The following is a 13,578-nucleotide window of genomic DNA, read 5'->3' on the forward strand; positions in this document are numbered from 1 at the left end:
CTCCAAATGACAGATGAATGAGGGCAAATGACAGATGAATGAGGGCTATAGCACTGAGAATTCCTCATGTGAAATATATTTCATATACATAATATAGGTGACATACTTAAAGACAAAATCAGATTCTTTACAGACATTAGAGCAATGATTTTTGAAAGTAAATAATTTTCATTTATTTAAACATTTTGAGATTACCATCTGTTGTTTCTTAGCTTACAAACAGTACATGGGTCTGAATGTTACACCATAATAATGAATTTGCAATGTACTATCTTATTCTAGATTTCATTATGCAAGCTCTTTGCTTTAATCCTACATGCATTCAGAGATACTAATTTATTTCAAAGAGAAGTGACCAGGCTAATGAAAAGACCACTTTGCATTTGCCTTGGTTCCTGGTGTGCTCTTATTTCTACACTTTACCCTGCAACTAACATGTCAAGTCAGCCATTTGGCGGTTCATCTGAGCAGGCACAGAACTTCAGGTAACAGCAACTTCTAATATGTCTCACTCCTCCTCACTTTCCATGAAGGGATTCAGGCTTGCTAACCAGATGGACTAACAGGGATGCTGGAGTCTGGAAAATAATGAAATCTCCATCCTTAAAAATTATTTCAAAGGCATGCCAACTGCTTTTCCAGATGGTGCCTTGTCCAGCCCTACAAAGGAGGGAAGGCCTGCATCTTAGGAAGCTCCGATTCTTGGGAGAAGAGAGTCTTGTCAGGACTACTGACTTCCTCCGCCCAGCGAGCCCATGGAGCAGCTGGCCCCAGGAGCAGGCAAGTGCTCCCTCTTCCCAATTGGATAACCTGCTGGAGTTAACAGCAGGCACCAACTGCTCCAGTCTCAGCCTGTGTGCCCACGACTTGGCTGACGTGCAATACAAGATACTGTCCCTCAGAGAACCACAGACCAGTGGCTCCTCTCCTTGGAATGAGAGGAGCCACTGGGCACTAGGGCTTCCAGAGCCTGCTGTCCAGGCTGAAACGGCTCCCATGCACCGTGAAATCAAATTCTATTTCATATGTGTGCTCGTGAAAGTCTGACAACATTTGCCTTGGAGCATATCCTTCAGAGGAAGGGTTTTCCATTTCTTGCTCAAGAGAAATGGAAGAAGACTTAAACGAGAAGTTGCATCCTAATGGCTTGTACACAATTACAGCAGGTGGCAGAGTTCTGAAAACCTCACTGGCTTTTTATTTTAAATGCAGTGCTCTGCATTCAGTTGTTTCCATAGTTTTACTATGTTTCTTCTGGGGATTAGCATATTATTTACCTTTTACAATTTTAGTTAAAATTTTTGTTTTGTTAAGTTTGCAATCCATAATGATCTCTTCCCCACTACCTCTACACTTTGTTTTGTTCATAGCTAAACCTGTTAGACCACTCTGGCCATCCTGATCCTGTACTGAATAGGGGATAACGTTTCACTCAGACTGGACAATGGGGCAGGCAGCACAGACCTCTTGGGTGTCACCAAGCTTGGGACATGATTATACCATCCATTGCTTTGATCAAAGGCTCTACGGAATAAGACACAACAGTGCTTGAGGACGAAGTTACAGAGGGCCTCAGCCCCCCCGCCCCTCTCTGGAGGGAGGCGCTTCACCAGTGGTCCTTCTTATCACCCCACTACTTTCCATCCAATCAAATAGTCAGATGGGAAGAGGTTGGTGCAAATATGAAGCTGAGCTACAAAAGTCATACTACTTAACAGTGAAGGCCCTAAATCCAGACCAATACCAATGATGCTGGCCCCAGCTCTCACTGGGCTATGGAGAAAATATTTTGAAAAAATAAAAAATAAAAAGTAGAATCAAACCTTTTGGGATTCCCAATCATTAGGGCCACCTGGTATCATTTTCCTAATAAGAGTGCATGTCAAGAAATACTTTTTTTGTGACTTTATTTTTTTAAGAATTGGGTCTCTTTTTTTAAGATTTCAAGAATAGAATCAATGTACATCAAATAAAAACTGGTATTAAGAAGGTTATTAAAAATATGATAGTATGAATTATAATCAACTAAATGAATTGACCAACTCTAAATCGAGGGTAATTTGTCCTTATTTTACAACAACACATAGTAGGAAAAATTAGCATTGTGACTTCACACTTTCCACGGTACCAAGATGATGCATCTGCAATAGTGCATAAAACCCCAGTATGTTGAAGCATCTTACCTCAAGCTTGTGAGCCCTCTCCCTGCTCAGGGGCTCCAAGGGAAAGCTCAGGTTGTTTGCTTCTGCCAGAGAACGAAGATCAAAATAATACTTGGCATAAACACTGGAAGGAACATTGATGTTGAACTGGAGCAATTCAAGAAACTGTCGTTCTAGCTCATTCCTGCAAAGCAAAGACAAAACAGCACATGTTTAGCTGCCATACCAGGCTGCATGGCCCGCCAAGGCAAGCCGCTGGAGACCAGACTCCAGAAAATTGCAACCTCCAAGGGAGAAAAGATATCTAATTAATTGCCTGATTGGACACCAGAGTTGCAGCTTAACCACTAAACTGGTATTAAAAGCCGAATGATCGAGTGCCCAGAAGGATGAGGCCTGATTAACTGGGATGATCACTAGGAAGTGCTTCAGGGTGATTCATTTCATTGAGACCCAACACACACACAGCGGGCTCTGGCTGCAAATCTCAGCATGAACCATCACATAAGGGGCAGATGAAGCAGTCAAGGGCTGTCAAGTGAAGTCTGGTGAGGGCCTGAGACAGGAGCCCACGGGAAAGTCACTGTTAGCCTAGAGGCCTACCTTTCCTCAGTGGCTCTTCCTTGCCTCCTGGGAACAGTGGAGGAGCTGCTGTAGGGGCTTTCTTCCACAAAGCAGGGGGCGGGAGAGTGAATCACAGCCCTGGACTTGCAAAAAAGGGAACTTCCCAACCCAGAACAATGAAGGCAGCAGTTCCCAAACCTGAGCATGCATCTGGTCATGTGGAGGGCTTAACACAGACTGCAGAGTCCATCCCATCCTCTGGCTCAGTGGGTATGAGAATGTGCCTTTCTAACAAGCTCCCACGAGATGCTGATGCAGCTGGTCCCGGCCCATGCTTCTAGACCTACTCACCTACAGGGATTGGTCACAGGTATTAAGATCCATCTGGCTCACCCATCTATATAGTTGGGTGAAAATGAATGATGGGAAGTCAGAATAAATGATAAAACATCTATTTGGAGAACTTTCCCATATCAATTATCTTTTAGATCAGGTTCATTTCTTGCTAGTTACTATCTGGAAGGAGAAAAGTCCTTGGTGATGGATCTGTCGAGCACTGGTCCTGGGTTGGGCACACAGTTTCAGCGTCGCACCCTGTGCTCCCAAGCACACTACACAGCCCTCTATTTCTGTCCATCACACTTCACTCCAAGTGTCACCTTAACTCAGCCTCCTCTACCTGTCTCCTCAGAGACGGAAACTGTGACATCGGAGTTTACATACCTGGCCCCTAGCACAATGCCTGACAATTAGTGCTCAATAATTCATGTTACTGAATGGAACAGACCAAGCTCAGCCTGGGTGGAGAGACAGAGGGAGGCTTCCACAGAAGTAACAGATGAACTGAGTTTGGGAAATGCAGAGCTCTGGTGGAGAGGAAGAAGGGTGGGGGCAGGGTATTTCTGGCAGGGAGTGGGGGACAGGATACCTGATCACCATCTCCCGTGACTGAAGCTGAAGGCTGATGAACCAACCCTGTCCCAAGTGCCAGGTCTCCCCGGTCCTAAGCCCTGACCCCACCTCCGCTGACTCCACCGAACGCCAAGCCACCCAATTCTGGCTCCTGCATATACAGACACCTGATTTTCTCCAATCTCAAACTAACATAGCACCATCCTGTCCCCACAGTGTACCCTAGTCCCAGTCTGTTCCTGGTGTCACCTCACTAAGCCATCAGAGACTGAGGGGGACTCTGTCCCAGTCTCATGCTGCTGGGACAACAGGGGCCAGGAGCACTGAGGTGACAGGGAAGGAAGGCCAGGATTTGAGCAAGGGCAGGCGGCTTTAGAGATGAAAGGTACTGGGAAAATGAGTTAAGAAATGTCAGCAAGTTGCTAGTGAAGGTCTGAGGGCTTCAGATGGGAACATGGAAAAGTCACATTCAGATCTTTTCATCAGAGAAACAGCATAACTGCATTATGTTTCTAGACAGTCCAGTGAAGGTGGTGAGCTCCAAATGTGCATATTGTGCTAAATTTTATTCTTTTCAAGAGTCTAAATTACTGACTTATTTGGGATAATTTTTACTTCAAATAACTTTTATTTATGCCTCCCTTAAGTGAGATGTAACAAAGATTATCCTGTGAAATACCGGAACTGAGCTAAGATTTTAATAAAACAAGAGAGCCAAAAATACTGCTAAGGCCAGAAGTGCCAAAACAAATGGGCTTGAAGGAGCTTTCCTGGGGGATGGTGGGAGCTGCCTGGGGACAGACTGCCGTCTGGTGGCCGAAGGTACCACTGCAGCTCTTACTCTCCTGATGCTAAGAAAATCTTGTCTTTTTAATTCTGTAAGAAAGCCAGTCTGTTAATCCTGCCCCAAATGGTATATAGATAGCAATGATTCTTGTTGAGGGTATACACTCTGATTAGAGTCAAGAGGAATCTTTTTTTGGACAAGCTGGCATTCTCTCCAAGGTTCCTTGGGAAAAAAGAACAGCCTTTCTTCAGGCTTTTCTTGGATTTTTTTTTTTTTAAGTTCTGAGGGAAATATGGACTTTAAAGCTGTTGTGCTAAGGCAAGATTTAGAAAATAAAAATAATTCCTCAAATCTGAACTTCCAAACTGTAGTAGTACATCTTACAGGGACATGCAACAACTTTCTATGTGATAAGTCATAATAATAACAGTGGGGCGCTTGGGTGGCTCAGTCAGTTAAGCGTCCAACTCTGTGCTGAGAGCATGAAGCCTGCTTGGGATTCTGTTTCCCTCTTTCTCTGCCCCTTCCCTGCTCACACGTGCTCACTCTCTCCCCCAAAATAAATAAATAAACTTAAAAAAAAAATACTAACAGTGACACAGAAAGAATGGGCTTGATGGATTTACTGCCCTCAAATGAATAATCATGAGAAAATAGTTCTGCTGTAAAATTTTACAAGAAATAAACTCAAGTCAATACACAAAACATATGTTCAGAAATATGTTATATTAGATCAAAACTGTAAAGAAACCCTGAATTCACACAATTTAGCAACTTACAAAGGGGCTTCTAAAGCAGAGTAAGGAGAGTTGTTTTGATCATCTAAACATTTATCATCTGTCCGCTTTTCTAGAAAAACGGGTTCACTTTAGAAACCAGCCACCCACAGTCTAGCAATCCCACTTCTGGCTATATACCTGCCAAAAGAACTGAATGCAGGGACTCAAGGAGATATTTGCACCCTGTGTTCATGGCAGCATTATTCACAATAGCCAAGAGGTAGAAGCAGTGCAAGTGTCCAAGTGTCTACTGATGGATGAATGGATAAATACTGTATGTACACAGACTAGAATATTTTCAACTTTAAAAAAGAAGGCAATTCCAATATGTGCTACTATGTAGATGAATCTAGAGGATATTATGCTAGGTGAAATAAGCCAGTCACAAAAAGAGGAATACTGTGTGATTCTACCTAAATGAAGTATCTAGAGTAGTGAAATTTATAGAGACAAGGCAGCTTGATGGCTGCCAGGCCCTGGGGGAAGGTGAAATGGGAACTTACTATTTTATACAGTTTCTGTATCCATTACCAGAGTTTCTAGTTGGTGATGGCTGTACAACAATGTGAATGTACTTAATGCCACAGAACTACACACTTAAAAATGTTAAAGCAGTGAATTCTATGTCATGTATATTTTATCACAATTAAAACCAAAAACCAAAGACCAGGTACCCTACACCTATGGAGGTTTTGAGGATTTGCTCTGCGCCTCTATCTGCTCTGCAGCACTAAGACAAGTCTCTTGGCTTCTCCTTGAGATTCCTTTGTTTACATATGAAAATGATTCTTACTAGGTTATTGCAAAACAAAAACAAAACAACCCAAAGTGTAATTTTTTTGACAGCATTTTTGCCTATCAAAGTTCATCATCCTCTTTCCCATCCACAGCAGTTGTCATTAGGTGCTCAATGTTGACCTACAACGGTGTGACCACTTACTGTTAACAAGAGAGAAAGAGACCTACTGGCCCATGGCCCTGTCTTGCTGCACAACATCAGCCTGAGTCTGAAGTCTGATGTTGGTGGCCCTGAGTGTTCTACCCACAAGTTTCAGGGTTACTTGTCTTACAATGTTCTTCAACGTACATTCCCAGCCACTTGCCCACACGGTCAAGCTGCCTTCCAAGCCAGAACCCCACTGTCCCTTGAAAGGGGCTCCAAGTCACGTTCCTTACTGTTAGATGGTTCTTTGGCTGGAAATGAACCTGTGCACAGAAAGGTCACATCAGGATGCTAGAACACAGGCAAGGCCAGCAACCGAGAGAAGGGTACAGAGGGAGACAGAAGGATGCCTGGAAGTACAACACATTTTATAAAGCTTTCCATCTGCAACTTGTGAATCCTCTTCCTGCTAAGAAGCTCCAAAGGAAAGCTCAGATTGCCTCTACCAGGAAATGAACACTAGCTACTGACATAACATTGACACATTGTGAAGTGCCATAGCTCTTAGCTTCCAGTGATATCCCACAATGCTCCTTCTCCATAGACAGGGGTACCTAGAAGCCATTTTCTCCCCAAGCTCATAGAGATTTCCTGGAAAAGACTGAAATCAAGCACTCATTTTAAAAAGTCCCAACAGTAAATCTACACTTCTGTATAGATGCTACAAAATCACTTAAAGCTCCTATCTCTACAAGCTTGTTCAGCAACACACACCTCCGAATGGCTTCTTGACCACATTGGATTTCATTCCTTCTTTCAATAATGTTTACTGGATGTATTTGTTTGCTAAGGCTGCTATAACAAAATAGCACAAGACTGTCTAATCTCTTAGAGGGCACATCATATTGGATTAAGGTCCATTCTAATGACCTCATTCTGACTTAATTAATTCTTTAAACACTTTATCTCCAAATATGGTTACATGTTGAGGTACTAGAGGTTAGGCCTTCACATATGCATTCGAGAGAGAAGGCCCTCAACCCTTCTGGTCCACCTCACGTGCAGAATACATTCACCCAATCCCAAAAGTCCAAAAGTCTTAACCCCTTCCAGCATCAACTCCAAGTCCAAAATCTCATCTAAATCTCATCTAAATCAGACATGGGTGAGGCTGGAGGTATGATTCATCCTGACGCAAAATTCCTCTCCAGGTTTGCACCTGTGAAACCAGACAAGTATCTGCTTCCAAAGTACAATGGTTGCACAGGCATTCCCATTACAAAAGGGAGAAATTAAAAAGTAGAAAGGGGTCTTGGGTCTCAAGCAAGTCTGAAATCTAGCAGGGCAAATGCATTAGATCTTAAGGCTTGAGAATAATCTTCAGCTGATGCTCTATCACCCAGCCTGCTGAGGTGGCAGCAGCCCCACCTCCTCTGGCCAGGAGAAGGCAGCCTCAGTGTCCCCAGACCTGTACCTGCTGTGCCTATGGTGGCAAAGGCAGCCCTGCCAGTTTCCAAACTGTCTTCAGGGTCATTTTCCCCCTTTTTTGAAGACTAACACTTCACAACAGGACAGCTCTGTTGGTCCATCTGGTAGAATCCCAGAAGTCTGAGAGCCTTCCTTCATTTTGTCCTGTCTCTGTTCACTTTAGTGTAAGCTGGCAACATGTCTGCTGAGATGGTTGATCTGATCACTGAGCCACTCTTGTAATCTCTTTGGCAAACACTGTCCAGCCATACCCTTACTCTTCTCTCCAGAGCACACTTTCTCATTCTTTGCAAAAGGGATAGGCAGAGATTAGAAAATTTGAATTTTTCCAAATCTTCAACATCTGGTCCCTTCTTACCTAAAAATTCCTTCTTCAATTTCTCTCTCCTCAGCTTTTATTAAAAGCAGCAAGGAGAAACCAGGAAGCACCTTTAACATTCTGCTTAAAAATCTCCTCAGCTAGGGGCGCCTTGGTGGCTAAGTCAGTTAAGTGTCCAACTCTTGATTTCAGCTCAGGTCATGGTCTTGGGGTTCGTGGGATGGAGCCCCGTGTTGGGCTCTGCACTGATGGTGTGGAGCCCACGTGGGATTCATTCTCTCTCTCTCTCTTTCTTCTCTCCCTCCCTCCCTGCCCCACTTGTGCTCTTCTCTCTCAAAATAAAAAAATAAAAATAAAATAAACTTTAAAAAATCTCCTCAGCTAAATATTCAAATTTGTTCCTTGAATGTTCTACTCTCCACAAACACTAGAACACAACTTGGCCAAGTTCTCTGCCACTTTATAACAAGTATTACCCTTAGCCCAGTGTCCAATAGCATGTTTCTCATTTCTGTCTGATACCTCACTTCAGAAGCACCTTTCGCATTTGTATTTCTAGCAACATTCCGCATTCTGTTGGTGGTCATACATGTATACTCTAAGGTGAGAGAGGCTTCCTCTAAAGCTCTCCTCTTCCTGAGTCCTCATCACAACCACCTTTAACAACCATATTGCTACTAACAATCTCTTCAGGGTAGTCTAGGGATTTTCTAACATGTGCCTCAGAACTCTTGTAGCTTCTACCCATTGCCCAGTTGCAAAGCCAGTTCAGCATCTTAGGTATTTATTACAGCAGCACCCGACTTCCCAGTATCAAAATCTGTACCAATCTACTGGGGCTGCCATAATAAAATACCATAGACTGGGGGACTTAAACAACAGAAATTCATTTCCTCACAGTTCTGGGGGCTAGAAGGCCAAGGTCAAGGTGACAGCAAGGTTGGTTTCTTCTAAAGCCTCTCTCTTGCTTGCAGATGGTCATCTTCTCTCTGTGTCCTCACATGGCTGTCCTTCTGCCTATGCTGTCTGACCCACCCTAATGATCCCATTTAACTTAATTACCTCTTGAATGACCTTCTCTCCAATACAGATACATTCTGAGTCCTGGGGGTTAACTTCAACACAGGATTTTGACAGAACACAATTCGGCCCATAACACTGGGTATCTGTTGCAGCGCTCGGAGGAGCGCTGGTCTTCATGCTGGCGTATGTGCTCCCTTACAACACACAAAGCGTTCCGAGTACGCCTAAAAATACAACTGCATTAGGGAACAGATTTCTAGACCTGTATCTTTCATTTCTCATTCTTTAAAGTGACTTCCCCAAGAACACACCAAGTGTGTGGGTTCTCCTTTTGGCTCCTCCTTTCCCACTCCTCTGCTCTGGGAGAGAAAGGCAGGCCACCACCAGCCCTTACTGAGGCTCACTGTCCTGGAAGGAAAAGCCTGCATAGCCATGGCAGGGCAAACATGTGATTACCAAGCATCTGCTCTTTTTATCTTCCTGTGAACTGCCCTCCTCCCCATTGAGGCCCTAGGCCCTTATCCTATTCCTTAGCTCAGGATGGCATACAAGTCTCACTTGCCTGACTGCCTGTGAGTCCCATATTTTTATGGGGCTCCCATATGTGCAAAATGGAATGTGTTTTTCTCCTGTTTATTTGTCTTACATCAATTTAATTATCAGACCAAACAACCTAACAAGGGAAGAAGGGAAAGTTTTTCCTCCCTTATACATACATCATCAGCACAAACAAGAAAATGACAACCATGATGTCATTCCCGCAGCACATAATCCAGTGTCAAATGATGTCAAGAAGTTGAGAGAGTAACTCCCAATAAAGGAAACAAGTCAGCACTTCTTACCACCTTGCACCCTCCTTTGTGGTCTGAATAACAATTATTTTAGTAGCTGTTTACACATTGAAATATAATCAAGACTAATTTTCCTTACTATCAAAAACTTATTTAGACTTTTCTTACTTTTTATAAAAGAATTAGAGACACAGGAAGGAGTTTTTAGGTCTATAGCAGAAATAAGCTCTGCAACAAAAGACCTACGAATATAAACAAGTGTGCTTCACAGGGTACCACAAAAATGAGGTGCCATCAAATCAGTAACCAGAGGCAAGAAGGGCGCTAGGTGGTGATATGTCCACATGACACCCCCACAATGGAACCGTGAGGGTTCCGCACCTCCAGGATTATTGGGTCTAGGGAATGGAGGTAGAATGACACAGCTGGGAACCTCCTCCAGCCTAAAGCTTTCTCAAGGAAGCTGAACGAACATGAGAAGACTTTCAGCAAGAAGAGTGTCAGAAATGCCTAAAAACCATAAGGAACTATAAACAGTTCATCCTGATTGTTTTACAGAACAGCTCCTTTCTCCTCTAAGAGGCTTTAAATCTATTTCCTGTATTCCCAGATCCCAGAAATCCCAGATTATAGGCCTGCAGGTCTCCTGTTAACAATCCTCACCTCAATCTATGGACTGAATCATCTGGGAAATCCTAACGCTGCCCTGAGAGCTGCGGGAGTGGATGCCCCCCACCCTCAAAGCTTGTGACACTTTGCTGAGCTGGGGCTCTGAGACCAGCTGGAGGAGAAATGCAGCCCAGATGAGACACATGAAAGGGCTCATGAACAAAATGCTGATTTTAAGCAACTGAACTTGCAAATTCTCTCTGAAACTAAACAGAAACAGATAGTATTTTAGCTGTTCTGCTTTTTGGGTTAGGCTGTTGGTATGGAGCACTGTTATTGGTCTGCAGTGAGATACAGAGCCAGAACAAAATCCATCACAGACTGCTTACGACATTAGTCAACACCTGTCTTATTTATTTATTTTATTATTTTAAATTTTATTTTTGAGAGGGTGGGGGAGGGGCAGAGAGGGAGACAGACTATCCAAAGCAGGCTCTACACTGATAGCAGAAGCTCAACGTAGGGCTCAAACTCATGAGCCATGAGATCATGACCTGAGTCGAAGTCGACCTAAGCGCCCTAGTCTACACCTTCTAAAATTAAGGTAAAGGAATGTTTGCCTAGAATATAAATACAGTTTCAGAAATTAGTTTTACAAAATCAAAAAGTGTAACCAGTGCCTGCTCATGATCCCCAATGAAGTGGAGTACAGGTTTTTGCATGTAATATTCCACAAGTGTGTCCTTGTTGTGCCCACTCACAAGAGACATTTAGTCAAATTCATTCACTCCATACCATACAGACTATTCAGAAGGGATGTGGTTCCTACCCAAACTGTGCCTCACTCCCCAACCCCAATACACACACTCACATGTCCTCCACCGTAATGTCTTTCAGGATCTGGCAGTAATCCACATTCCACACAGCCTGGTCATCCCAAACCTTGGAGGCCAAAAGGATCGCCCCTAGAACAATCCGCTTCCAGTTGGCCGGACAGATGTCTATCTCTGCGTATGTTAAAAGTCTTTCAAGGTATACCTGGGAAGACATGAAAATGCCAGAAGTAAAGGACTTGAGCTGTTTTGTCCTACCTGCTAGCACACATAAATTCTAAAACAGACTCCGTTTCACCAGCCTTTAAACAAATTTATCATCTGATCATACCTATTTTTAAAGAGTCAAAGAGCTCAGCTAGTCTAATGTAAAACAGACACATGCTGTAATTGAACAGTGTGGATGTAGCTGTATCTTAAAAGACTCTAAGGTAGGAGCAAATTCCAGGTACCACAGGTTAATTTCTTACTCTATCAGCTATGATATCAATACAAATTCAACAAAAACAATATAAATTTCAACGAACAATGTAAAGGGAACAAACTTATGTTTCTATATGTAAACTTTTTATTTTGAGGCAAGTGTAGATCTAAATACAATGTTGATAAACCTATTTTTTATTATTGTGCTAAAATATACATAAAATTTACCACTTAACCATTTTTAAGTGTACAGTACTGTAGCACTAAGTACATTCACACTGTTGTAAAATCACCAGCCATCTGTATTTCCAGAGCTTTTTCACCATCCTAAATTAAAACTCTACCTACCAAACAACTCCCTGTTCCCCCTCCCCCCAGCCTTTGGCAACCACTATTCTATTTTGTCTCCATGAATCTGACCACTCTAGGAATCATTCAATACTTGTCTTTTTGTTCTGGCTTTTTTCACTGGGGACATGGCAGTGGAGCCGACAGTCCTATCCCCGAGTCCAGTGACCCCAATAACCAAGAAGGTGGGGCTGCTGTAGGAGACTCCGAGGCTTCCTGAGATGGGGAGCCCTCGTGGGGGAAAGGCAGTTACAGGTGGACGTTTTATGTCTGAGACACCCCAGAGGAGCCATCCATGCAGGAAGTGTGCTCGCCTTTGTAAAGTTCAAAGGAAACAGCATTCAGATAAGAAATGCGAGTGTCGGGGCGCCTGGGTGGCGCAGTCGGTTAAGCGTCCGACTTCAGCCAGGTCACGATCTCGCGGTCCGTGAGTTCGAGCCCCGCGTCAGGCTCTGGGCTGATGGCTCAGAGCCTGGAGCCTGTTTCCGATTCTGTGTCTCCCTCGCTCTCTGCCCCTCCCCCGTTCATGCTCTGTCTCTCTCTGTCCCAAAAATAAATAAACGTTGAAAAAAAAATTAAAAAAAAAAAAAAAGAAAGAAATGCGAGTGTCTGTGACACACAAAACAGAATTAAGCATGGATACGATGACCTGGGGATACAGCTTAGGAGAGAGGGAAAAAAAGGGCCAGGTCAGAGCCTTAAGAGCCCCTCCTGTTTTAACATCTGGAGAGAGGGTGAAGGAGCAGCGAAGAAGTAAAATCTACAATGTTCTGTGCTTAAGACGTGTATACTTTGAAGAAGAAGCTACAAAGCAAACCTAGGTGTTTCTAAGTGCTGAATTAGGCTTACAATATTACACAGGTGTCAAAGAAAGAAACGGAAGTGGTCCCTTTCACAGTGAAAAATAAAATTAAAGATGTGAAAACACTTCAGGCAGTGCCTGTGTGGGTGGAGAGGAGCAAGGGAGGCGAAGGGGTGAAACAGGAGGGAGAATAGGGAGAGAGAGGGAAAGAGGGCGAGAGAAGGAGTGGGGAGAAAGAGAAGAAGGGAGGGAAAGAGGAAGAAATGATCCTTAATGGAAGCAAAACTCCAGGCCGATCAAGAAAAGTCAGACCATCAGCTCGCAGCTCCTCCACAGAGTCTCCCGTGGTTCTCTTGATCCCTAAATCACAGGCAGAGGAGAGTCATATGCTTCCTCCAAAGCAGCAGAAGTCATGGCTTCTTTTGCCAGTTTGTACTGGTCAATTGTCTGGGAAGTTTGGAGGAGGGTTCAGAATGTTTTCTCTTCCACTGAAATAGGGCTTTTGCCAAGATGGGGTGGTGGCTGGCACTCAAATGTTTGCTGAATGAGTAAATAGATGAACAATGGTTCTTTTGCTTTAGAAAGGTTACTGTTCTGTCTTTAGTGCTTTATTAATGAAAAAATAATTCTTTAAATCTTAAAAACCTAGATTCTTATGGGTCATCTCAGATACCAGGTATTCCTCAGACCAGATGAGGGGCACTATACTAAAAGACAAAATCATGAGACGAAATTACTAACATATTTCAAATCCCAAAGACAAAATAGCCAATAAACTGTTAAGAAGAAGTCCAGTCCTAAATGTACTGAAAGTAATAAAATAGGAAACCATTACAAGTCAAGTCTACTTTGACT

The 13,578-nt window shown here is 43.3% G+C and overlaps 1 protein-coding gene across 5 annotated transcripts in view; it reads right to left on the reverse strand.

Moving 5' to 3' along the window:
• CCNY (cyclin Y) overlaps positions 1 to 13,578 on the reverse strand; it is a 331,491-nt gene that overhangs the window by 4,470 nt on the left and 313,443 nt on the right. For all 5 annotated transcript variants that reach the window (XM_086714585.1, XM_086714584.1, XM_086714583.1 and 2 more), the window contains 2 exons: positions 11,189 to 11,355; positions 2,184 to 2,346 (listed from right to left, as the gene is read on the reverse strand). In XM_086714585.1, coding sequence (XP_086570711.1) covers positions 2,184 to 2,346; positions 11,189 to 11,355 — 330 coding nt within the window. The remainder of the gene's footprint in view (positions 1 to 2,183; positions 2,347 to 11,188; positions 11,356 to 13,578) is intronic.

This window comes from Puma concolor, chromosome B4 (genome assembly GCF_028749965.1).
Source record: "Puma concolor isolate L17-30 chromosome B4, mPumCon1.1.hap2, whole genome shotgun sequence".
Classification (NCBI taxonomy): domain Eukaryota; kingdom Metazoa; phylum Chordata; class Mammalia; order Carnivora; family Felidae; genus Puma; species Puma concolor.